The 27,685-nt window shown below is 34.8% G+C and overlaps 1 protein-coding gene across 6 annotated transcripts in view; it reads left to right on the top strand.

Moving 5' to 3' along the window:
• LRBA (LPS responsive beige-like anchor protein) overlaps positions 1–27,685 on the top strand; it is a 779,818-nt gene that overhangs the window by 131,169 nt on the left and 620,964 nt on the right. For all 6 annotated transcript variants that reach the window (XM_060655634.3, XM_060655639.3, XM_060655638.3 and 3 more), the window contains exons 14-17: positions 4,662–4,830; positions 10,604–10,683; positions 12,284–12,346; positions 14,354–14,451. In XM_060655634.3, the coding sequence (XP_060511617.2) occupies positions 4,662–4,830; positions 10,604–10,683; positions 12,284–12,346; positions 14,354–14,451 (410 nt within the window). The remainder of the gene's footprint in view (positions 1–4,661; positions 4,831–10,603; positions 10,684–12,283; positions 12,347–14,353; positions 14,452–27,685) is intronic.

Here is a 27,685-nt window from a genome sequence, read left to right as displayed (position 1 = left end):
ATTGCCATTTGGAAATAATCAGAGGAGGCAGCTGGAGGCTGTACCTTTTAATCTCTGGGTTCAAATTTGACCTCTTTCTCTTCTGTGACCTTCAATCTTATTTCTTTTCAAGATTGTTTCAGGTTACTTCTTAAACCTTTTACCGGACACTTTTTTTGTCCACTAAGCAGCATATTTGTAAGGCTTTGGATCTCTTTTGATGTGGTCAAAAAGCCTCTTATTAGATACTTAGTAATAGAGGAATATTAAAAAAAAATCATTATATCATTTTCTTAGGTTCCTGGTATTACTGCACTCTGTTTCTTACCTTTTCTTGGTTAATAATTTTCTTTAATTTCCTTTTTAGAAATTACAATGGTTATGTTAATATTAAACTTTCCTTCTGTTTTAGCTGTTTGCTTTGTATATCCATAAGGGGTTAAATCTACCTTAATTTTATTATAAAGATAGTTCTAGCAAGGTTTGTTTTGTTTTCCAATGTTTGTTTGGTCTGAATGTTATACAATTAGAGGGAGGGTGGAAATTTTGAAGAAAAAGAATATGACATAATGCATACAAATGAGGTTTAGGGTTTTGCAGACAACCTGTATGGATGAGTGAGCATAAAGTTTAAACTTCATTAGCTTCATGGTAATTTCACCTGTGGTTACCAAAGTTGAAGGCATATATGTATGAATCAACCTTTGCTTTTGAAAAGGGTGCTTAATGGAAGGTTACTTTCATTTGTTGGGTAACTGTTTTATCACTATGGATACTGTGGTGAACAAGACAGCTCTAATTCAGAGAAGAAGACAGCTCTAATTCTTGCCCTCATAGAATGTAATGAGAAAGACTGATATTAACACGTATAATTTATATGGTTACTAAATTACATAATAAGTAAATGAGGAGTGTTTATTCATTGTTAGCATATGAATAATCTTGTCCCCATTCTTATTCATGTCAATGTGTTATTAAAGCCTTTTTCTTTTATTCTCAATAAACTGACTTTCTTCAGTTTTTCCTATTTTTATGACTTTTTTTGCCAGAATTTTTATGTTTATAACTCTCATCAGATCATTTCTTAGCCCCCAAATGTGTAATAGCTTCCAGTTGTTTTCAGAATATAGTAGTCTCTTTTCTAGCATTAAGTCTTCATGTCAGTACTCTTTTCTAAGCTTTCTAGCTTAAAAACTCAGTTATCCTCAGTGGGTAAAACATTATGCTAAAAACATTATGCCTGAGCAGTGGTTCTCAGTCCTGGCTGATGATAGAACCTGTTGGGAGAGGTTTTATTTTTTTGTTTTGTTTTTTTTAAAAAATCAAAATCAGAATTCCACCCTACATTGTGTTTTTTAATTGGTCTGGGATAGGGCCCAGGCATCAGCATTTAAAAAAATATTTTTCAGGTATTCTAATGCACAATCAGGTTTGAAGAGCATTGTTCTAGATCTTGGGAAGCCTGTTGTATGATCTACCATTTTCCCTGTTTGAAATATCGTCTTTGGTTCTGTCTACCTATCTTAGTACTAATTTTCAAAGCCTACCTTAATACCTGTTTTATTAGTTAGGCTTTTTTGCTTATCTTATAATAATTTCTCTGGCCTCCAAATTGATAGTTTCTAATAAGTGTTTGCTACTCATTTTGTAGTTAATTACACACTTCTGTTTCTTTCTTTCTTATTTTTTTTTAAGGTTTTATTTTTAAGTGATCTCTATACCCAGTGCAGAGCTTCAACTTATAACTCTGAGACAAAGTGTGCTCTACCTACTGAATCATTCAGACGCCCCTTTATAAATGTGTTAATTCAGATGCTTTTAAAAATAATTTTCTTAAGTCATCTTTATATTTTAATAGGTTTGTTTTTCACTTAAATTTATGTCTATTTTTCATTTTCTCAACTGGATTTCATCTACTGAGGGACAGTGTGTATGACATTATATTTCCATAATACATCATTATGCATAGTTGGATGTAAATATTTTCTAAATGATTTAAATAGCATCGTCAAGAATTTGAACCATGTGACAAAGTATTTTTTTTTTCAATATGAAATTTATTGTCACATTGGTTTCCATACAACACCCAGTGCTCATCCCAACAGGTGCCCTCCTCAATGCCCATCACCCACTTTCCCCTCCCTCATACCGCCCCCCCCCCCCCCCCCATCAACCCTCAGTTTATTCTCAGATTTTGAGAGTCTCTTTTGGTTTGCCTCCTTCCCTCTCTGTAACTCCCCCCCCCCCCCCGCCCCCACCATGGTCTTCTGTTAAGTTTCTCAGGATCCACATAAGAGTGAAAACATATGGTATCTGTCTTTCTCTGTATGACTTATTTCACTTAGCATAATACTCTCCAGTTCCATCCACGTTGCTACAAAAGGCCGTATTTCATTCTTTCTCATTGCCAAGTAGTATTCCATTGTATATATAAACCACAACTTCTTTATCCATTCATCAGCTGATAGACCTTTAGGCTCTTTCCATAATTTGGCTATTGTTGAAAGTGCTGCTATAAACATTGGGATACAAGTGCCCCTATGCATCAGCACTCCTGTATCCGTTGGGTAAATTCCTAGGAGTGCTATTGCTGGGTCATAGGGTAGATCTATTTTTAATTTTTTGAGGAACCTCCACAGTGTTTTCCAGAGTGGTTGCACCAGTTTGCATTCCCACCAACAGTGCAAGAGGGTTCCCGTTTCTTCACATCCTCTTCAGCATCTGTAGTCTCCTGATTTGTTTATTTTAGCCACTCTGACCGGTGTTATCTCAGTGTGGTTTTGATTTGCATTTCCCTGATGAGAGTGACATTGAGCATCTTTTCATGTGCCTGTTGGCCATCTGGATGTCTTCTTTAGAGAAGTGTCTATTCATGTCTTCTGCCCATTTCTTCACTGGATTATTTGTTTTTCAGGTGTGGAGTTTAGTGAGTTCTTTATAGATTTTGGATACTAGCCCTTTGTCCAATATGTCTTTTGAAAATATCTTTTCCCATTCCGTCAGTTGCCTTTTAGTTTTGTTGATTGTTTCCTTTGCAGTGCATAAGTTTTATCTTGATGAAGTCCCAGTAGTTCATTTTTGCTTAATTCTCTTGCCTTTGAAGATGTGTCAAGTAAGAAATTGCTGCAGCTGATGGCTTATATTCAGGTCCTTCATCCATTTTGAGTTTTTTTTTGTGAATGGTGTAAGAAAATGTTGTGACAAAGTGTTAAATAGCCTCAATGACAAGTAAACTGGGCCTGTCCATTTGAATGATATTAGCTGCATGAAAATAATATTATTTTTCTGCGAGTCATTGGAATATACCATATGTATAGTGTTCTACGCTATAATCGTTAGGCTTCAATTTTAGGTGGTTCAGACTCTGCCACTCTTTATCCTGTGTTTCTTTATATATTAAGAGCTTAGGAGTGCCTGGGTGGCTCAGTCGGTTGAGCATCTGACTCTTGATTTCAGCTCAGGTCATGATCCCAGGCTGCTTAAGATTCTCTTTCCCTCTTTACCCTCTCCCCCACTTGGACACTCTCTCTTTTAAAATAATAATAAGAGCTTATATTTTGAAGTTAGTAAGTTTTTATGTTTTTATTGAGATGATTTATTTGGAAATAAGACTAGTGGAACCCTTTTTATTATTTAAAAATTTTTTTGTTTTGTTTTTTCTATTGGGGGGGGGAGGGGCAGAGAGATGGAGACAGAATCTGAAGCATGCTCCAGGCTCTGAGCTGTCTGCACAGAGCCTGAAGTGGGGCTTGAATTCACGAGCAGTGGAATCATGACCTGAGCTGAAGTTGGATGCTTAACCGACTGAGCCACCCAAGTGCCCCTTTAGAATCCTTTTTTTTTTTTTAAATGTTTATTTATTTTTGAGAGAGAGAGAGAGAGAGAGCGTGAGCAGAGGAGGGGCAGAGAGAGAGGGGGACAGAATCTGAAGCAGGCTCCAGGCTCTGCACTGGCAGCACAGAACCCGATGCGGGACTCGAACTCACAGACTGTGAGATGACCTGAGCCAAAGTTGGATGCTTAACTGTGCCACCCAGGTTCCCCTTTAGAATCCTTTTCTAATTAGAGGATAAAACTGATAAACATGTTGAGAAATTATAATCTTAAGATTATATTTGTAGCAATGAGCTGTTATAACAGAATTCTGTTTTTCTAATAAATATTTCTTAAGGTAGGCTTTACATTTTCTATCCCTTTTGACTTCTGCCTTTCCCCCTTTCAGGTTATTCCTACTTTTTTCTTTCTTCTTTGAGTTATTCTAGCTTCTAATTTTCTGCAAAACCAAGAAAATTTCCAGTTTTTTAAAACAACTGTGCATAGTATGAAGAGTAAACTTACTATACAAATAAGTTATATATGCTTATGAGTAAGTGCTAATTAATTAGGAATTAGTTATTTTCATGGGATAGCTGTAAAAATTTGATATATTTTGGGATGATTACTTTATAATGCTACTATTTAAAGAAGCATTTACTTGGTTTAGTGTGTATTTACTTGGTTACGTGTGTATATATGCATGCGCCTGTGATTATTGTTACCTTTTAACATGGTAACTTGTTGCCATCAAGTTCAGCATCTTCATGGAAAAAGTATGGTCCACGCAACTAGCCTGAACATATACTGGAAATGGGTAAAATGCTGGGCTGCTTCTTTGATGTAAGCTCTTCATTTTGATTCTCTAGGTTCAGTTGACACTGTATACTTACCTGTCCACGGAATTCATTGGTACAGTCAACATATATAATGCCATTCGGAGAGTTGGAACAGTGCTTCTCATCATGCATACACTGAAGTACTACTACTGGGCAGTGAATCCTCAGGATCGAAGTGGTATCACCCCAAAAGGATTAGGTATATTATCTCAGCCTACATATTTTGTCATAGATTGTTTTTCTTTGTTTTAACCAATAATATATTATTCTTTAAGTTTTTCTGAATATCATCATGGCAAAATTATATTTTAATCTTACTGATAATTTTAATAGTTTGTACTGAATTGTGATTGACAGAGGTTAATAACTCGCTACTTAAAATAAAAACCAGCTACTTTTATAGAAGAATGCTACTGCTGCTGGTATAAGTTGTTTGCAGAGTGTATATTAAGGCACTGAAAATGTGAAGAAATTTTATATTAGCATATGGTGTTGATGCAGAAGCTAATTCTCATAATGAGAATAATTAAAAACCATGTTTTTTGGGAAATGGAGATTTCTTATGGAAGTAGGGGAGTATCTACTTCTAATAAATAATATAATGAACTTATTAAATTTCAGTAATTATTTCCCTGTATAATCAATCAGGAAATTACTGGAAAGATAATATTCTTTCATCATGTCAGAAATTTATGGGAGGGATCAAAATAAAAATTTTGACAAATGGTGGATCTTTTGGTTGTAAGTACAACCTATTTTAAATTGGCTGTTGTTGTAAAAGGGTGTTGTTAATCACCTCATATAAATTGGCATTTTTAGTAAAACATGGTGCAAGGATTCAGAATATGGCTCTTGAACCCAGTTTGTCTCTCTCCATTTCCCAGTTTTTCTTTGTTGGCTCTTTTCATGTATTCTCTCCCTTTAGCAGCCACTCCACCTTCACAACCTTAAAACTACAAGTCCAGCAGAAGAGTGTCTGCCTGTATTGAACATTTCCAGCAAAAGTCTTTTGCTGCTCATTGGCTCTGATTGTATCATGTGTCCAGTCTATGTGGCAGGTATTTTTCTGATTGCCTGTACATGGGCATGGAAGCCTGTCCCACCTCTGAAATACATGATCTGAGAGCAAGGCTGGGTTCAGTACCTTGATACAAATTGAGGGCTGCTGCTTGAAATCAGGAAATAGATGCTGGAGAGTCACTGTACTTAAATGCTTTGGCTGTTCAGTGATTTACAAACACAAGGTTTCATATTAATATGAAGCTTTCTTTATCCATTTCAAAATAAATTCTGCTTATTCTTAGAGAATACACTATGTATAATTTAGAAAGATATTGGAATACAGAATTTATATGATCTCTTTAAGGTGGTAAGGTTGTAGCATATGTAGAGCTAGATCGTAATTTCCTGATGTAGCTGTATCATGTACATGTGCTGAATATTAGTTTTGTATTCTGGCATTTATTTTATAGACTGATTAGTGACCTTGGGGAAGTCTCATACTTCAAGTGAGAGAGCTGAACAGAGTTTGTAATTAATTCTGTTGTAACTCAGTAACTCTCTCCTATTCTTTGTCTAGGAATTGTCATGTGGAAAAAGTTTTAAGCAATTTTCTTCCTATTTTAATTGATCTGTTTGAGGTCATGGTGGTCCTGTGCTTTGGTGGTCTAAGAACTAGCTGTAGATGGTGATTAGTGGCGGGGGGTTGGGGGCGGAATTGCAGAAAATACGGGGCAAACAGGTACCTAACTTTAGGATCTTACAACAATGGGGTTTGGTTTCAAAAGCATTCTACTTGAGGATTATTTGTTTGAGACATGAAAATTGACTCTAATGTGAGCCATGTGTGACCAAGGACTTTTTCAAGAAGAGGAGGAGGTGTCAGAGGTAGTCAACATAACATTCCCTTCTAAATGAACCAAACTGTGTTGAGGTGTACTTTAAAAATTTTTTGTATTAGCTTATACAATAGTATCAGAAGTTTATTTCTTACTAAATTCACATATAAAGTTTAGATTTTCCTTTTCTTTTTTCTTTGTAAACTTCTGTTACTGTACTAACATTCTCAGAGTCTTTTAAAGCAAAATATAAGTGCATATTGTTATTGAGTATGAATTTTATTGCCTCATTTTCATGTTTTAGAATTCATTTAACCTTAATCAAAAATAAACTTCTTCATTATAGTTTCAGCATAACCCATTTTGTACATTTGAAACATTGTATATACAATTGTATGTGAGATTGAATGTGTTTCTAGAAGGCATAAAACTCTTTAAATTGAGGAATAATTGACGAACAGTATTGTATTAGTATCAACATAGTGATTTGATATTTATATACATTACAAAATGGTTACCACAATAGTCTAGTCACCATCTGTCAACATATAAAGTTGTTACAATATTATTAACTATATTCCTTAAACTGAATAGTAAATCTCTTTGAATTTATTTTATAATTGGAAAATTGTACCTCTTGATCTATTCATCTATTTTGTCTATCCTGCCATCTTCCTCCCCTCTGGTAATTGTCAGTTTGTTTTCTGTACATATGAGTGTTTTACGTTGTTCATTTGTTTTGTTTTTCAGATTATATATATAAGTGAAATTATCAGTATGTCTTTCTCTGACTTCACTTAGCATAATACTCTTTAGGCCTATCCCTACATGTCACAGTGACAAGTTTTCATTTTTATGGTTGAGTAATATTCCTCTGAGTGTGTTTTGTGTGTGTGTGTGTGTGTGTGTGTGTGTGTGTGTGTGTGTGTGTACTCGCCACATCTTTATCCTTGTATCTGTCTATGGACATTTAGGTTACTTCTGTGTCTTCACTATGGTAAATAATGGTGTGGTTAACATAGGGATGCATATGTTTTTAAATTCATGGGGCGCCTGGGTGGCGCAGTCGGTTAAGCGTCCGACTTCACCCAGGTCACGATCTCGCGGTCCGTGAGTTCGAGCCCCGCGTCAGGCTCTGGGCTGATGGCTCGGAGCCTGGAGCCTGTTTCCGATTCTGTGTCTCCCTCTCTCTCTGCCCCTCCCCCGTTCATGCTCTGTCTCTCTCTGTCCCAAAAATAAATAAAAAATGTTGAAAAAAAAAAAAAACAAATTCATGTTTTTTTTGGGTAAACACCTAGAAGTGGAATTGCTGGATTGTATGGCAATTCTAATTTTTATATTTTGAGGAATCTCCATACTGTTTTCTATAGTGGCTACACCAGTTTACGTTGTCAACAGTGTGTTAAGGTTATTTTTCTTCACATTCTCACTAATATTTATTACTTCTTGTCTTTTTGATTTTAGCCATTCTGGCAGGTGTGAGGTGATGTCTCATTATGGTTTTGATTTGCATTTCTCAGATGGTTAGTGATGTTGGGCATCTTTTCATGTGCCTGTTGGCCATCTGTATGTCCTCTTAGAGATTTTTCTTGTTCTTGAGGTAGGCCTGTTTTGACATAAACTTCCCTTTTGGATCTGCTTTTGCTGCATTTCATAGATATTGGAACATTATGTTTTCACTTTCATTTGTCTCAAGGTATTTTCGAATATCCTTTTTGATTTTTTTTTGGCCCATTGGTTTTTTATTTTTATTTACTTTTAACTTTTTTTTTTTTTTTTGAGAGACAGAGGGTGAGTGGGGAAGGGGCAAAGAGAGAGGGAGAGATACAGAATCTGAAGCAGGCTCCAGGCTCTGTGATGTTACCATAGAGCCTGACGGGTGGCTTGAACTCACAAACCGTGAGATCATGATCTGAGCCGAAGTCAGATGCTTAGCTGACTGAGCCACCCAGGCACCTCTCCCATTGGTTTTTTAGTAACATGTTTTTTGGTCTCTGCATGTATGTGTTTTTTTCTAGTTTTATTCTTGTAATTGATTTCTAGTTTCATATCATTTGGTTGGAAAGATGCTTGATCCAATTTCAGTCTTTTTTTAAATTTAATGTATTTTATTTTATTTGAACAATATTTTTTAATGTTTATTTATTTTTGAGAGAGAGAGACAGAGCACGAGTTGGGGAGGGGCAGAGAAGAGGGAGACACAGAATCTGAAACAGCCTCCAGGCTCTGAGTTGTTAACACAGAGCCCGATATGGGGCTCGAACTTGGGAACGGTGAGATCATGACCTGAGCTGAAGTCGGACACTCAACCGACTGAGCCACCCAGGCGCCCCTATCTTATTTATTTTTTAAAATATTTATTCACTTTTGAGAAAGAGAGAGACAGAACATGCCTGGGGGAGAGGCAGAGAGAGAGGGAGACACAGAATCTGAAGCAGGCTCCAGGTTCTGAACTTTCAGCACAGAGCCTGACACGGGGCTTGAACCCACAAACTGCTAGATCATGACCTGAGCTGAAGTCGGAGGCTTAACCAACTGAATCACCCAGGTGCTCCTGCAATTTCAGTCTTCTTAAATTTATTTAAAGAGACTTGTTTTGTGGTCTGTCATGCTAATATTCTAGAGAATGTTTCATGTACTTGAGAAGATGTGTCTTGGGTTTTTTGGATGGAATGTTCTGTACATACCTGTTTAGTGTATATGGTCTAATGTGTCATTTAAGGCCAGTGTTTTCTTATTCATATTCTGTCTGGATGATCTATCTATTGATGTAAGGGGAGTGTTAAAATCCCCTACTATTATTGTATTACTGTCAGGTTCTCCCTTTTTGTTTGGTAATGTTTGCTTTATGTATTTAGGTGCTGCAATGTTGGGCACATAAATATTTACAAGTATTATGCCTTCTTGTTGGATTAATCCCTTTATCATTTTGTAATGTGCTTTATCTCTTGTTACAGCTTTTTAAAAAGTCTCTACTGTGTGATATAAGTATTGCCAGTCCAGCTTTTTTTTCATATCTGTTTTCATGGTATATCTTTTCCCATCACTTCACTTTTAGTCTATGTGTATCTTTAGATCTGCAGTGAGTCTTTTGATGGCAGCATATAGAGGGTCTTGTTTTTTTTTTTTTCTTAGTTTTTTTTTTAATGTTTATTTATTTTTGAGACAGTTAGAGACAGAGTGTGGGCATGGGAGGGGCAGAGAGAGGGGGAGACACAGAAACCGAAGCAGGCTTCAGGCTCTGAGCTGTCAGCGGGGCTCAAACTCACAAACTGCGAGATCATGACCTGAGCTGAAGTCAGATGCTTAACTGACTGAGCCACCCAGGCCCCCCCACCTTTTTTTTTTTCTTACTCATTCAAATTCAGAGTTATTACTGATACATATTTATTGCTATTTTGTTAAATGACTTACTTTTTTTTTTTTTTTTGTACTTCTCTGTTCCTTTCTTTCTTCTTGCTATTTTTCCTTGTGATTTGATGATTTTGTTTAGTGTTATTTTTGGATTCCTTTCTTTTTGTTTTTTGTGTTTCAAAGGTTTCTTTGTGGTTGCCATGAGCTTCAAATCTAAAAACCTAAGTATATAGAAGTTCATTTTAAGTTGTCATTCCTTAAGTTCAAATGCATTCTAAAAGTATTACATTTTTGCTCCCCTCATCTCCCAATATTTTATAGTTTGATACCATATTTTAAACTTTTTATTTAGTGTATTTCTTAACTGATTATTGTAGATAGAGTTGATTTTACTACTTTGGTCTTTGAGTTTTATACTACCTTTCCAAGTGAGTGATCACCTACCTTTACTATATGTTTGCCTTTACCAGTGTGTTTTTTTTCTTTCTGATATTTTCTTATTTCTAGTTATGGCCTTTTTTTATTCCTGCCTAGAAAAGTCCCTTTAATATTTCTTATAGAGCATGTTTAGTGGTAATGAACTTCTCTAGCTCTTGCTCGTCTGGGAAACTCTTTATCTTTTCAGTTCTAAATGATAGTATTGAGGCTTAAGTCCCTTTAGGTGACTCACTTTTATGTTTCTCAGATAAATGTACAGAAACTATTAGGAAAGACAATTTTATTCTTTGCTTTGAGGTCTTTGAAACACTAAGTGTGCATGTATATATTTTTTTTCCAAAGATGGACCACGACCTAATCAAAAAGAAATATTTTCTCTACGAGCATTCTTATTGATGTTCATTAAGCAGTTAGTGATGAAGGTAAGTTTATATTTACTTTTACTTTGGCATGTTCTGTATTTTAACTTTTAATTTCACGTAAGATACTGTCTATTTACTCTTTGTTGGATTCCTGGGATTACACATTGGAAAATACTCTGAAAGATACTTTTTTCTATGTTTTTCATTCTTTCTTGTGCACTTATGGGTATATATTATTGCAGAATTGGAGATAATTGTAATATATGTTATGAATTTCTGTAGGGGTGCAAGTGGATTCATTCTTTTATTTAGCAAATATTTACTGAGTTTCTGTTTAGTACTAAGTATTATTCTTGGCAGTAGTGATACAGTAGTCAACAAAACTCTTCTAGGAGGTTTCATTTTTAGTGGGCCTCTTGTACCTGACATTCAGGTTTTGAGAAAAAATTTCCCTGTATAAATATACCAGGAAGATATATCAGCCTTTAGAAATGATTGCCTTTGTCCCATTTAATTCTTTTGTAAGTAAAGTAATATTTATTATTTTTAAAGAAGGTGTTTTGGTTTTATAAGATAACAGTACATAAATGAATTTTTTGTCAATATTTTATCCCTGTTTCCTGTCGTCATTTTATTATTTTTTAGAATTTAATACTATGTTACATGGACCAAGCTTTTAGTATATCTTTTAGACTCAGATACCTTATTTCCATTTATAAAAAAATTTATCCCTTGAATTTTGTTTTTAAAAAATTTATCTAGTGTTTTGTTTTCTAATTCTCTTTTTTTATTAAAAAAAATTTTTTAATGGTTATTTATTTTTGACAGAGGAGACAGAATGCAAGTAGGGGAGGGTTAGAGAGAGGGAGACACAGAACTTAAAGCAGGCTTCGAGCTCTGAGCTGTTAGCACAGAGCCCAATGCGGGACTCGAACCCATGAACTGTGAGATCATGACCTGAGCCAAAATCAGATGCTTAACCTACTGATCCGCCCAGGCGCCCCCTGTAATTCTCTTTCTCATTGCAGCTTTGTTTTATTGTTAATAAATTGATAGGATAGGTTGAAAATTTAAATACTGAGTTCATATTTAAAAGTATTGTGTTTTAAACCTCAGGGAAGGTACTACTCAGTTTTTAATACCTGATGTTTTAGCTGGTAATTTTAGAAGCTATTCATTTACTTTCCAAATTTAATAGAAAAAAGAAATGGAAAAGTTGTCTTCTGTATTTGATATAGTGGTAGCTGTTGATAGTACTCTTTAACATTACTTATTGATTTTCTTCAGAATTCTGTAGCTCTGTTGGATAGCTTATCATATATGGTTCTGAAAACAGGATACTGATGTTATTTCTTTTGACTTTTATCCAGTCTTGATTACTGCATATCTTTTTAATACTTTTTAAAAAAAGTTTTATTTAAGTAATCTCTGCACCCTATGTGAGACTTGAACTCATGACTCTGAGATCAAGAGTCACACACTCTTCTGACTGAGCCAGCCAGGCACCCCTCGCCTGGTACATATTTTAAATTTAGATTCTATGTGATTATATCTTTGTATATTTATTGCAACTGACCAGGTTGAAAAAATGTTACAGTATTTCCCTTTTTAAAAAAGTTTTTTATATGTAAGTTAAGATACTTATATTATGTTTTTAAAGGATTCTGGAGTAAAGGAAGATGAATTACAGGCCATTCTTAATTACCTACTCACTATGCATGAGGTAACATTTGAATTTTATATTTTGGAATTTTATATGTTGAAGCTGTAGTGTCATTTTTTTTTAAAGTAAAAAAGTTAAAATTATCTTTCACTAATTATATGGCTATCATTGGGGGAGTAAATGTATTTAGGAACTAAATCTTAGCAACTTTCATTTAAATACCCTGTGTTATCACAGATGGCTTTGAGAATAATCATGAAAAGCTTTAAAAGGTTTTGAAATTAGATCTTATTGAATGAATAAGAAAGTATGCCAAAGAATACCTTTATTGTATCTCTAGGAGCCAGTGTAACATATGGAAAAATAGAATATAAATGTAAAACATGCCAATGTAATCTAATTAAATAATTGGATTAAATATTTTTTAAATAATTAAAATTCGGAATTGATGGAATTTCATGTTAAGCACAGCATTTTAAATGATAATTTACGTTTCTATCTTATAATTCATGCCTTGTGCTTTAATAAATATCTGTTATAGTATGAAATAATGTGTTTGTAAATCATTAATAAATGAGAGATATTATTTTGACCTATCTTAATTGAGGTAGAAAAGTGGCTTAAATTTCTTGATTGAATCATATTTGACTCAAATATTAGCGATTGTGCTTTCTTTTTCCTCTTGATTAGGGCATTTTTTTCCTTACTCAGTGTAATAGTTGAAGATTTTTCAACTGAATTTCCTAGTAATGTTTTTGCATATGATTTTGCTTTTTTAAACATCTTTATTTACTTATTTGTTTGTTTATTTATTTATTATTTATTTATTTAGGGAGTACCTGTGCATGCAAGTGGAGGGAGGGGCACAAAGAGAAGGGGAGAGAGAATCTGCCCTGTCAGTGCAGAGCCTGACATGGGTCTTGATCCAATGAAATGTGATTTTGTTTTTTTATTAATCCTGACTCCCTAAGGGACTGAAGTATTTCATAAAAGAGAAATTGGAAGTCACAGTGATCTTCTCTTTTCTCTTACTTCGTTAATTCAGGAATTTTTCAATTCCTTCAGATAATACTTTTCCCAAGCTTCAGTGCCCTAGCTCTAGATTATCTGCTTAGCTTACTGAAAATTAGATATTCAAATAGGTGCCAAAACCAAAGCTCCAGAGCAGTGGGCAAAAACCTATAGACAAGGCAAGAGATAACTAGCTCTTGATAGCTGCTTCCCTTTTCCTCTTTGGGTCATTATTGCCCAAGTTGGTTCTGATAATATGCATACATACTGGAATATTTAACCAAGAATGTATAGGATTTCTTGGAAATTTTTTTGTATTTCACAACTTACATATGCTTCTGTGCTATTCTGTCAATATTATCAAGTTATACTATATACAGTAGTCTGTTGCTTCAGCAAACATTTATGATCATCTATATTTTCACTACTGTCAATAAATAATATATGAAAACTGTTCAGTTATTTCCTCCAAAGCTTACTGTTGGAACTAGTTTCTTGAAAGGGTCAGTGAATAAAGTGGTCCAGGTGAAAAAAATTAGGAAATGATACATATGTTGTCCCCAACACTGCCACCAGATTGACAACATCTGTTACCTTATTAAAGACTGTAATATGTTTTGCTATAAAAAAGAAAACAACCTAGTTTTCACTTCCCCCAATTTCTTGATGTGTATACCTTCTCTAAAAAATCCTGTGTAGTCAGATGTTAGTATATCTATAGAATATGTTTTCGGAAATCTTGATACTGTATTATAAGAGGGGTTTTGTTTCTTTGATTAAGAAACTATGTGACTATTTGGTGATGTGTATTTTGAGTTAAACAGATGAATATGTATATGTTTGTTAAAAACCAGCTTGTTAAAAACAAGTATATATTGCTCAATATATATATACATAACAAACTGGTTTGTTAAGTACCAGTTTGTTAAAAACACGTATATATTGCTCATATATCTACTTATTATTTTAAGTTAGAATTTCTTTTGTTTTGGAAGTATACAGTGTTCAAAAAAGTTCTTTTTTCCTTGTTTTAAAAAATTTCTACATTGATTTTAGGACGACAATCTAATGGATGTCCTACAACTGCTTGTTGCATTAATGTCAGAACATCCTAACTCTATGATTCCTGCTTTTGACCAGAGGAATGGATTACGGTAGGAGTTGTATATCAGGGATTTAATTATATTTAATATGAGAGTTTAGTTTGGAAATGATAGAAGATTCTCACATATGGGAAGTACTAATGGATCATGTATTATAAATGAGTTAGGATATAAGACCTGTTTTATGTGTTATGTTTTTTTTAAGAAATCTTTAATTTTATAGAGGCTGTGTTACTATTTAATTTGTGAAGACTGATCAAATAAATCATGTGAATATTTTGTATGGCTACTGCTGTTAGACAGGTATTGTAAGATTGAATTCTTTAACAGTGTTATCTTTAGATCCTAGAACAGTAGTACTCATTTGTGGTGCAAGAAAAGATCTCTTTCCTCCCTTTTAAATATCACTACCTTTATACCCAATCCCAAATCATCATTGTATTAATCTGCTTGGGCTTCCATAACACAATATCATAGACCGGGTTCCATAAACAACAGAAATTTATTTTCTTACAGTTTTGGAGACTAGAAATTTAAGATCAAGGTATCAGCAGGTGTGGTGTCTGGTAAGGGCTCTCTTCTCAAACTGTAGATAGCCACCTTCCCATTGTGTGTTCACATGACCTGTTTATATGTGTATGAAGGAAGAGAAAAGAGAGAAAGCTCTCTGGAGGGAGAAAAAAAGCTCTCTTGTCTCTTTTTATAAGGATATTATTTCTGTTGTATCAAGGACCTAACCTTATGACCTTATTTTTTCTGAATTACTTCCTTTTAAGCCCCATCTCCAAATATAGCCATACTAGGTATTAAGGCTTTAACATATGAATTGGGAGGTATACATTTAGTCCATAACAACAACAAAACCAGAATACTTTTGTTTTAAATCATTCATTTAATAAAAAGATTTTGGACCACAAAAGTTTTAAGAACAACTTTGCCAGATGATAAGCTACGGTAACTAATGATCTAGTTACAGTAAATTTCCCACATCAGTTCTCTATTTCAAATATTTTTTTAGTACTTTTCAATGCTCGTTTGCTATTAGAAGATGGCTTTATATGTTATCCTTAAGAGAGTGTATTTTTAGAGTTACCTAGAGAAAAAGAACCAGTTGAAAGAGACAGAGAGATTGACTGATTGATTGACGGTTGATTTTAAGGAGTTGGCCCATGTGATTGTTGAGGCCAGTAGGTCCAAAATTTACATGGTCGGGAGGGCTGCAGGCTGGAGATGTAAGAGCTGATGTTGCAGTTTAAGTCCAAAGGCAGTCTGCTGGCAAAATTACCTCTTTTTTTAGGGAGGTTAGTTTTTTTTTCTTCTCCTTCTGTTTTAAATGTGTATTTATTTTGAGAGAGAGAGGGAGAGGGAGAGAGATACATATATATAGAGAGAGAATCCCACACAGGCTCCACGCTGTCAGCACAGAGTCTGATGCAGGGCTTGATCCCATGAATCATGATATCATGACCCGAGCCAAAATCAAGAGTTGCCAGCTTAACTAAGCCACCCAGGTGCCTGTCTTCTTTTCTATTAAAGGTTTCAACGGGTTGTATGAAGCCCACTCAAATTATGGAGGGTAATCTGCTTTACTCAGAGTCTGTTGATTGAAGTGTCAGAGTAAATGCTTACTTCATAGAATGATTTGGAAAGTATTTCCTACTCTTCAACTTTTTTGAAGAGTTTGTATAGAGTAATTGTTATTTATTCTTTAAATGTTTGGTAAAATTTACCAGTGAAGTTATTTTTGTGTGAAATTTTTTTCATAGAGAGGTTTTTTGCTACAGTTCTGATTTCCTTAATAAATATAGGGCTATTTTTTTTTTTTTTTACCTATTTCTTCTGTGATGAGCTTTGATAAGTTTCCTTTCTTTTTACATTTTATTTTTTAATGTTTATTTAGTCAGAGAGAGAGAGAGTGCAAGCAAGGGAGAGACAGAGAGGGAGAGAATCCCAAGCAGGCTCCATGCTGCCAGTGCACATCTGGACATTGGGCCCAAACTCATGAACTAGAGATCATGACCTGAGCCTAAATCAAGAGTGGGAACCACCCAGGTGCCCCTGATAAGTTTCTATTGAGAAATTGTCTTTTATCTAAATGGTCAAATTTATTGGTATAGTTTTTCTCTTATTTGCATTTAATTCTCTCTTGAACATGTAGTGATGTGACATCTCTCATTTCTGATACTGATAATTTTTCTTGTTTCAGATCACTCTGGCAAGAAGTTGATCAAATTTATTATTGTTTCACTTTTTAAGACTTTTTGAACATAGGCATTTATTATTATAAATTTCTTCATAAGCACTTTTACTTTAATTACATTTTTATTGTTCAAAATGCTTCTATTTTTCCTTTAATTTCATGTATTATCCATGTGCCTTAAAGAAGTGTGTTCCAGAGATCTTTTAATATTTGAATTTTGATTCCATTGTGGCCTGCATGTATCTTTGTATTCCTTAAATTCATTTACATTTATTGGGAATTGCTTTATGGTGTACCATACTGGTACCATACCCGTGTATGGTATATATGGCTAAATATTCCATGTGCACTGGAAAAGTATATGTATTCTGATGTTTCTGGATGGAATTGTTTTGTAAATGTCAATTAGGCTAAGTTGGTTGGCAGTGTTCTTCAAATCTTCTATGCTCTTACGCTTTGTTTCTTCTACCATTTATTGAGATGATTATTGAAATATGACTATAATTATGTTTTTTCCATTTTCATTTCTGTGTAGGTTTATTTTTCTTTATGTATTTTTAACTCTGAAGTTAAGTATGCCTATATTTTAGGATTGTTATTTATGTCTTTTTGGTGAACTGATGCTTTTATAATTATATCATTTTCTTCTGTATCTGTGAACTTATTTTTTCATCTGAAATCTACTTAGTTTGATATTTATATAGCTCTCCAGCTTTCTTTTGCTTTTGGTTTGCGTGGTATATCATTTTTCCCCTTATACTTTTAATTTACCTATTTCTTTCCCCCTCCCTCCCTCCCTCCCTCCCTCCCTCCCTTCCTTCCTTCCTTCCTTCTTTCCTTCCTTCTTTCCTTCCTTCTTTCCTTCTTTCCTTCCTTCCTCCCTTCCTTCCTTCCTCCCTTCCTTCCTTCCTTCCTTCCTTCCTTCCTCTTTCCTTTTGACAGGGGAGGAGGGTGGGGGAAAGCACGAGTGCGTGTGAGCTGGGGGAGTGGCAGAGAGAGAGGGAGAGAGAATCCCAAGCAGGCTTCAGCTCTGTGAGTGCAGAGCCCTACTCGGGGCTTGAATCTATAAACTGTGAGATCATGACCTGAGCTGAAATCAAGAGCCAGATGCTTAATGGACTGAACCACCTAGGTGCCCCTATCTGTATCTTTGTATTCAGTTGAATTTCTTATTGACACATTGTGATGGCTAATTTTGTGTTGACATAGTTGAGTCACAGTGCTTAGATAGTTGGTCAAACGTTATTGTGGGTATTTTTGTGAAGGCATTTTTTGGGATAAGATCAATGTTTAAATTGGTGGACTTTGAGAAAAGTAGGTTTCTCATCAGGCCAGTTGAAGGCCTTAATAGAACAAAGACTCATCTCCCCCAATAAAAATGAACTCTGCCAACAGTATGCCTTTGGACTTTATAACTTTTTTCTCAATCTCCAGAGTATGTGTTTACCCTGCAGATTTTGGATTTATCAAGCTTCCGGAATTGTGAGAGCCAATTCCTTAAATCTTTTTGTCTTTCTCTATATATACATTCGGTTGCTTCTTCTTTTGTGGAAAACTATTACTAAAACACACAGTATAATTGAATTTTTTAGTTTTGAAACTATATTCTGAGAAACTAAGTCTTCTCATTGTGTTTAGACTACTTACTTTTAACATAATTACTGATAAGGCTTTATTTACACCTAGCATTTTATTATTTATTTGTCCCAGTATAATTTTTCCCATCTGTTTCTCTTTTCCTGTGTTCCTTGTATTTGAATTCCTTTAGTATTCTTTTAAAAATTAATTCTTGGTTTTGTATCTATCTTGGTAATCTTTTTAGTGGTTGCACTAGAGATTTCAGTCTACTTTGAGTTAATATTTTACCTCTTCACATAGAATCTAGAACCATTTCAATTTTATTTGTCCCTTTAACCTCCACAATTGTTTGTTTGTTTGTTTGTTTCTTTAACTTTCTTAATGTTTTATTTTTGAGAGAGAGAGGAAGAGAGAGTACGAGCAGGGGAAGGGGCAGAGAGAGAGAGAGAGAGAGAGAGAGAGAAAGAGAATCCAAAACAGGCTCCAGGCTCTGAACTGTTAGCACAGGGCCCGACGTAGGGCTTGAAACTCGTGAACCACAAGATCATGACCTGAGCCGAAGTCGGACGCTTAACCAACTGAGCCACCCAGGTGCCCCTTCCTCCACCATTGTTTCTTATTACACATAATATATTGCTAGTCTCTCTAGACAATGTTACAGTTTTTATTTACACTTGTTATATGTGTTTTAAAGAATGTAAGGGAAGAAAAATGTTAAAAAATTTTCCATATCTTTACAGTTTTATTTATTTATGTATTTATGTATGTATGTATTTATTTATTTTAGAATGGGAGAGCATGAGCAGGGTAGAGGGGCAGAGGGAGAGAGAGAGGAAGGGAGGGAGAGAGGGAGGGAGAGAGAGAGGGAGAGAGAGAGAGAGAGAATGAATCCTAGTCAGGCTCCATGCTCAGTGCAAAGCCTGATGCAAGGCTCAATCCCACAACCCTGGGATCATGAACTGAAATCAAGGGTTGGACGCTCAACCAATTGGGTCACCTGGGTGCCCCTCATTTTTCATTCTTGAAGAACTGTATTTGGATTTCTTGTTGAGCAGTTTTTTTGGAAATAAATTTTTGAATTATTTTTTCTGAATATAATTTTATTTGGCCTTCATGCAAGGATATTTTTGGTGCATATAGAATTCTGTGTGAAATTTTACTTATTTTAGTACTTTAAAATATTTTTCCATTGTTTGCTGGTACCCATAGTTTCTAATGAGAAATGTATGGTTATTTCAATGTTGGCTAAGTAAAAGGTACTACATTTTTGTACTTGCTATAAAGACATATTCTTTAGCCCTTCTACAGTTTCATTATGCTTTCTTTGTAATTATCACATTTTGATAAGCTTTAGACCCTTATTTTCATACTTTTTGCTTCAGTTATATCTTTTTCCTTTTACTTTGGGTCTCTAGTAATGTGAATATTAGGGCTTTTTATTTCAATCTTCTTTCTTTGTTCTTCACATTTGATACTGTCTATTGATAAAGAAGCTTGCTATGTATGATAAACTTGATCTTCAACTTTATGGAGATTTGTTTTTTATATTTTGATATTAAGCTCATCTCATGAATATTTTATTTTAGATTTGTACATTTCAGTTGTATAATTTTAATATGGTTAATTTTATACTTTTTCTTTTGGTTGAGAACTATTTTCTGATCCTGTTAGACTGTGTTTCCTTTTACCTTCTGGAGTATATTTATAATAGCTCCTTTGATATCTTTGTGTGATAGTTCCAACAATTTGCCCATCTCATCAGCATTTGTTCAGTGTCTTTTCCTGTGACAAATGATTACATATTCTTGCTTCTTTGTATGTTGAGAAAGTTTTTAATGTGTCCTAGATGTTGTGAATGTTCTTTTATAAACTATGTGTTTTGTTAAAATCCTCTAACAAATGTTGATGTTTTGCTTGTTTTAATAAGGGTCAGACTACAAGTTCTACTTATCCTCTGTGTGTAGGGGTTACAGATATCACTCATTTAAAAAACCTGTCTTGTCCTGATTTGTGTCTTTTTTGCACATAATGTACTCAGGAATTAGGTGAAGAATTGGGTGATAATTCAAGTCTTTTTTCAATACAGAAAGATTTTGCTGTTCTGGTCTGTCTGCCCCTTGAAGGTATATCTCTTGGGTTAGCCTTGGGTTTTTATGGGCTTTTACAAAGATTTTGAGGATCTTTCTTTCCCATTTCCTTCTTTTCAGGTCTACACCACACCCTGTGTCCTCCTTCCCCGCACCCCACCTCCTGTACAAACCCGTTTTGTTAGTTCCCCTAACCAAAGGACAGTTTTTGTCACATTATTTGCCAGCTGAGCTTCTGACATCCACCTCTGAAATAAAGGCTCACTTTTGGGTCAGATTTAGAAGGGAAAAGTAAAAATTGAGACTCCTTACCTTCATAATGGGTAATTCTCCCAAGTTTTACCTCCTTTACACCAATGCAACTGCTTTTGTTTAGTACTTAGGAAATTGCTTTTCGCATTTTTTCTTGTGGTTTTGGTTCTAATATGTAAGACTGAGAGGCTGTTATTAGCTTCACTCCATCTTCATTGAACCAGAACTCACTGTTGATTTTTTTCGTTTTTTAAAAATTATTTTCTATTTAATGGTTTTATGATATTATATTTCCTTTCTTCTTTGTGGACTTTATTTCTTGTAAGACATGTCTGTTAGTAATGAATTTTCCCAGTCTGTTCATCTGAAAATACTTTTGTTAGTCTTAATGTTTTGATAATAGTTATTCTGGATATAAAATTTTAACAGATAGCTTTCTGTTTGCACTTTGTGATTTAATTGACTTTTGGCCTCTACTATCTTCAATGAGATGTCATCCTTGTATTGTTGTTTTCTTTGGGTTGAGTCCTATTTCTCTTGATGCTTTTAAGCTTTTTTCTTTGTCTTTGAATTTTGACTATTTTGTTTAATTGTGATCCTCTTTGTTTTTATCCTTTTTTGGTTTATTGAGTTCTTGAATCTGCAAGTTAATGTTTTTCCATCACTTTTTGCCAGATTTTTCCCCATGGTTTCTTCAGAAATTTTTCTTGCCGCTGCCGCCGCTTCTCCTCCTCCTTCCTCCTTCCTCCTTCCTCCTTCCTTCTTCCTTCTTCCTTCTTCCTCCTTCCTTCTTCCTTCTTCCTCCTTCCTTCTTCTTCCTCCTTCCTCCTTCCTCCTTCCTCTTCCTTCTCCTTCTCCTCTGCCTCCTCCTCCTCCTCGTCTTCCTCCTCCTCGTCTTCCTCCTCCTCGTCCTCCTCCTCCTCGTCCTCGTCCTCCTCCTCCTCGTCCTCCTCCTCCTCGTCCTCCTCCTCCTCGTCCTCGTCCTCCTCCTCCTCGTCCTCGTCCTCCTCCTCCTCGTCCTCCTCCTCGTCCTCGTCCTCCTCCTCCTCCTCCTCCTCCTCCTCCTCCTCCTCCTCCTCCGACACCTGCATTATAGCTATGGTGGAATACTACATTGTCTCACAGGTTTCTAAAAGTTCGCTAATTTATCTTCCATCGTTTTCTCTTTGTTCTTTGGGCTCACAGATTGTGTCTTAAAGCTCTTAAAGCTCACAGATTCTGTCTTTTGCCATATGAATTTGCTAATGAGTGCCTCTTGTGAATTTTTCATTTTTCTTATTTACTTTTCAACTCTAGATTCTTGTATTTCTCTTTTAAAAAATTTTTTAATTAAAAAATTTTAAAAATGTTTATTTTTGAGAGAGAGAGACAGAGTATAAGTGGGGTGGGGCAGAGAGAGAGGGAGACACAGAATCTGAAGCAGGCTCTAGGTTTCAGCACAGAGCCCCATGCAAGGCTCGAACCCATGAACTGTGAAATCATGACCTTGAGCTGAAGTCTGGTGTTTAACCAACTGAGCCGCCCAGGCGCACCCTCCCCCAACAATTTTTCTTAATGTTTATTTTACTTTTGCAAGAGAGGCATGTACGCAATTGGGGGAGGGACAGAGATGGAGGGAGACACAGAATCTGAAGCAGGTTCCAGGCTCTGAGCTGTCAGCACAGAGCCCTATGCAGGGATTGAATTCACGAACCCATGAGAACCTGACCTGAGTGGATGTTGGACGCTTAACTAGCTGAGTCACCCAGGGGCCATGTGGTGCTTTTTTATAGTTTATTGAAATTTCCTAATTGTTTACTTATTGTTAATCTAGTTTTCTTGTAACTCTTGATTTTCTTACCTCAGTGTGTAGTAATTTCTCAAGAATTAATGCCTCTCAATTTGTTGTTTTGTTGGTTGAATGGTTGCATGTGAAAGTGTTGTTTAATTTTATTTCTGTCTTTTTTTGTGGAGGGACATGCTGACTTCCACGTTGGCATTAATGGAAGTCATTCTTGCTTTTTTTTTTTTTTTTTAAATAGTATGCTTTAAATTTTGGTACTTTCCCAGTCTTTTACTTATTGTGAACAACTGAAAAATATGTAAATTGGACTAATATATGGAAATGTGAATAATTAGTCCTGTCTATATGTGGTTCAACTACTTTTAAAAAACACTGAATAAAGAGATGTATTGAATATTTATATTAGTTATAGAAAATGGAATTAATTTGGGAATGATGAGTAGGTAGTTCCTTTAAATCTAATTGGAGTTCTGTGGAAATAATTTTTAGGTCCAAAATTCAGTATGAGATTGTGTAAATTGTAGATTTTCTTTCTCTTTTTTGTCTGTCTGCCTGTCTGTTGTTCTTTCCATCTTTCTGTTCTTCTTTTTTGAGCTTTTTCTTTTTTAACTTCTTTCTTAATTTCTTTCATGATTTAAAGAGACAGAATTCAAATGGAGCATTGATATATAATTTCATTATCTGTTTATGGTCACATTGCTGCCTAAAATATATTACCGTAAGTTTTAAAGGCCAACATGCAAAGGGCGCAGATATATTTAGTGAAGCTTTCATACTAACTGAAAGTCAAATGGAGTGTGACATAGACTCAAATTGAAAAAAATGGAAAAAATTGGAGGGAAGATAGTCTTTCCTGATGCAAGATAATACAGGTATGCTACACTGCATAATAGAAGTCAGTAGCATTTCTAAATTTTAAGTGGCAATTTAATTTCCATTAAATGACATAAACTTTCTCATTTATTTGTTAAATATAAATTCTTTTTCACCATCACATCATTGAGACGTTATTTCCAACACATATTCTTCCTATGTGTTCTGATGCAGTGTCAGTCACTTCATAGTCCCTGTTTAAATTTTAAGTATCAAATTTTTAATTTTTGAGTCTCATGAGCTTTAATCATTTATTTTTATGTCTGTGAACAGATTGAAATAATTTGTTACTTTTCAAATTACTCTTTTTGGTGTTTCTATTACCTGAATATTTTCTTCATTGAAACTGCTATAGTGTACATGCCATAGTACATTTCAATATAGAAAAAAGATATATATGTGTGTGCATATATACATTATATATATAATGTCCGTGTGTGTTTTATTATATGATTATATGTACGGTCAGAGTAAAATAGATTATATGAAAACATTCCCCAATTTTAATAGTGCTTCTTATGGATTAATTTTATCTTTTTCTACTTTTGTTTCTATTTCCAATAGAGAAATGTATATATATTTATAAATTTTTTAATAGTTAGAAAAATATATAAATGTCATTGAAGTGGTACAGGACTTTCCTGCTCTAATGTGAAGAATGGTTTTTGTGTTAAATAGGGACTAAACTTTGATCAGAAAGCAAAATATGCTCGCTTTGGTTTTTCAAAGTTTAGTGGTTATGTTTAGTAGATATATAAACTAATTGGATTCTGCTTTAGTGAAAAATACTCAACACTTAAAAAATTACTTTAGGATAAATATTAGGTATATGGATCTTATTCTATTAATTTTGGTCTTCTCATGTGATTAATACTAATAAAAATTTGAAAGTAATTATAGTTTGATCTAGAGTTCATCTTCTGGTGAAATCATTGTAATTTTAACCAAAGATTATTTAAGTTAAGCTATAGCATTCATAGATTAATTCTGTGTTAAAATATCTTTGAGTGTTGTGGTTTTTAAACTGCTATTAAGCTTATGTTAATATTTCTTTTACGAATAATTTAATTTTTATTTACTTAATTTAAATCACAGAAGGAAAACTTTTATAAACATAATAGTGTTGTCCCAGTAATTGAATGTTATAGTTTTTTAAATACAATTTGAATTAAAAATAACCAGTTTCACATATCTCATTTTATGAGATTACAATGTTTATGGGCCTAGATGTTTTTTTTTTTTTTTTTATTAATTTTTTTTTTTTTCAACGTTTTTTATTTATTTTTGGGACAGAGAGAGACAGAGCATGAACGGGGGAGGGGCAGAGAGAGAGGGAGACACAGAATCGGAAACAGGCTCCAGGCTCCGAGCCATCAGCCCAGAGCCTGACGCGGGGCTCGAACCCACGGACTGTGAGATCGTGACCTGGCTGAAGTCGGACGCTTAACCGACTGCGCCACCCAGGCGCCCCTAGATGTTTTTAATTAATATTTTAATAGGAAACAAAGTTCTTTTCACATATTTCATTTCTGTCAGCTACTAGAGGATCAAGGTCTTTACTTTTTGTTCATAGTTATGTTTTTTCAGACTTAGTTATTGAAGACAAATTTTTTTAATGTTTACATTAAACATCAGAGTGTGAGCGGGGAAGGGGCAGAGAGAGGAAGACACAGAATCCAAAGCGGGCTCCAGGTTCTGAGCTGTCAGCACAGAGCCTGATGTGGGGCTTGAACTCACGAACCGTGAGATCATGACCTGAGCCAAAGTCGGATGCTTAACCAACTGAGCCACCCAGGTGCCCCATTTCAGACTTAGTTATTAAGCATTAAAATTTTTATCTAGGAGGATAGTTGAAAATCTTAGTATTTTAAAATAATAATAAACTTTTCAGATTTTTTTCTAAATGTTTATGAGGGAAGAAATGGTATAATGAATTAATTGAATGTTTTTTTTTTTTTACTCAAATTGTGTATGATACTCAAATTTTTCTATACTTTGTTTATGTTCAAATCAGTGGTCTGGTGGCTGAATGCCCTCGGAGATTATTTAAAAACTTAGATTATTATGTAAATTTTGAGAATTGATTATGAAATTTGTTTTAGATGTCATTTATGTTTCAGTCTTTTGCTTTTTATTTTTTATTATCATTCATTACCTGTTGTCATTATCATTCATTTTCCTGTTCCTTTGCTTTCCATGGTGAGAATTATTTACGGATTTAAATATGTGTTACCACTAAACAGTGCTTTCTTTGTATTGATCTTAAATGTGGTAACTTCCAAAGGGCATTGTTAAGCCTGCAGTAGAGGAAAAAATAGTGACTCAGAACCAGCTTTATGCTATACAATTTGCATAAGTATATTTATGGGTGTATATTAAATCACCATATTTTCTAAATGTTTTAATTTGTTCTCATTTTTTGGTTTTCATTAAAAGGAACAATAACTAGTAGAGATAAGCAAGGTTTTCTCAAAGACTTTTTTTTTGGAAGAGTTGTAAAATTTAGAGGGACGTATAGAGGTTTCCCATATACTCTCCTGTCCCCACACATGTATACTCTTCCTTATTATCAACACACCCATTAGAATTTACAGTTGGTGAACCTACATTTACACATTATAATCATCCAAAGTCCATAGTTTACATTATGCTTCACTGTTGGTATTGTACATTCTGTGGATTTGGACAACTGTATAATGGCATGTATCTGTCATTTGGTTATCATACAGAGTATTTTCATTGCTCTAAAAATCCTCTGTGCTCTGCCTGTTCATTCCTTCCACACCTACCCCCAATCTTTGGCTCCCACTGACCTTTTTACTATCTCCATAGTTTTGCCTTTTCCAGAATATCATATGTTTGGAATCATACAGCCTTTTCAGATTGGCTTCTTTCACTTAGTAATGTGCATTTAAGATTCCTCCATGTTGGGGCACCTGGTTGGCTCATTTGGTTAAGCATCCAACTTTGGCTCAGGTCATGATTGTGGTTCATTTCCAGCCCCTCCAGGCTCTGCACTCTCTCTTTTTTTCTCTCTGGACCTTGTGGGATTCTCTCTGTCCCTCTCTGCCCCTCACTCACTCAAACTCTCTCTCTCTCTCTCAAAAATAAAATAAAATAAGAAAACAAACAAAAATTAAAAAAAAATGAATCTTAAAACAAAAAAAGATTTCTCTATGTCTTTTCATGGCTTGGTAGCTCATTTCTTTTTAGTGCTGAATAATATTCCATTGTTGAGATATCCATAGTTTATTCATCCATTCATGTACTGAAGGACATCTTGGTTGCTAATAAGTTTTGCCAGTCATGAATACAGGTGCTATAAATATGCATATGCAGATTTTGGTATGGACATGGTTTCATCTCCTTTGGGTAAATACTGAGGAGTATGATTGATGGATCCTATGGTAAAAATATGTTTAGTTTTGTAAGAAATTGCCAAAATCTCTCTTCCAAAGTGGCCATACCATTTTGTTTCCCCACCAGCATTGGATGCGAGTTCTTACTGCTCTACATACATGGTGTTGTTGGTGTTCTGGGTTTTGTCCATTCTCATAGATGTGTGTAGTAGTATCTCGTTGTTTTAATTTGTATTTCTCTGATGACCTATAATGTGGAGCATCTTTTCATAGGCTAATTTTCCATCTGTATATCTTCTTTGGTAAGGGTCTGTTAAGTTCTTTGGTCCGTTTTTAAATAGGGTTGTTCCCTTTTTTTTATTGTTGAGTTTTAAGAGTTCTTTGTATACTGTGGATACCAGTCCTTTATCAGATGTGTGTTTCACATATATTTTCTCCCAGTCTATCTTGTCTTCTGATTCTCTTGCTATTGTCTTTTGAAGAGCAGAAGTTTTTAATTTTAATGAAGTCCAGCTTATCAGTTATTTTGTTGTGGATTGTGTCTTTGGTTTTGTATCTTGTATCACCATACCCAAGGTCATCTAGGTTTTATCTTACGTTGTCTCCTAGGAGTTTTATAGTTTTGCATTTTACATTTAGGTCCATTTTGAGTTAATTTTTATGAAAGGTGTAAGGTCTGTGTCTAGATTCATTTATTTTTTATTTTTATTTTTTTTTAATTTTTTTTTTTTTTTTCAACGTTTATTTATTTTTGGGACAGAGAGAGACAGAGCATGAATGGGGGAGGGACAGAGAGAGAGGGAGACACAGAATCGGAAACAGGCTCCAGGCTCTGAGCCATCAGCCCAGAGCCTGACGCGGGGCTCGAACTCACGGACCGTGAGATCGTGACCTGGCTGAAGTCGGACGCTTAACCGACTGCGCCACCCAGGCGCCCCTAGATTCATTTATTTGAGTGTGGACGTTCCAGCATCGTGTTTTGAAAGAGTATCTTTGAGGGGCGCTTGGATGGCTCAGTTGGTTAGGTGGCTGACATCAGGTCAGGTAATGATCTTGCAGTTCGTGAGTTTGAGTCCCGAATTGGGCTTTGCGCTGACAGCTCAGAACCTGGAGCCTGCTTCAGATTCTGTGTGCCCCTCTGTCTCTGCCCCTC

This window comes from Panthera onca, chromosome B1 (genome assembly GCF_046562875.1).
Source record: "Panthera onca isolate mPanOnc1 chromosome B1, mPanOnc1 haplotype 2, whole genome shotgun sequence".
NCBI classification, from domain to species: domain Eukaryota; kingdom Metazoa; phylum Chordata; class Mammalia; order Carnivora; family Felidae; genus Panthera; species Panthera onca.
Note: the sequence above shows the minus strand (reverse complement) of the source record. Positions and strands in the feature narration are given on the sequence as shown.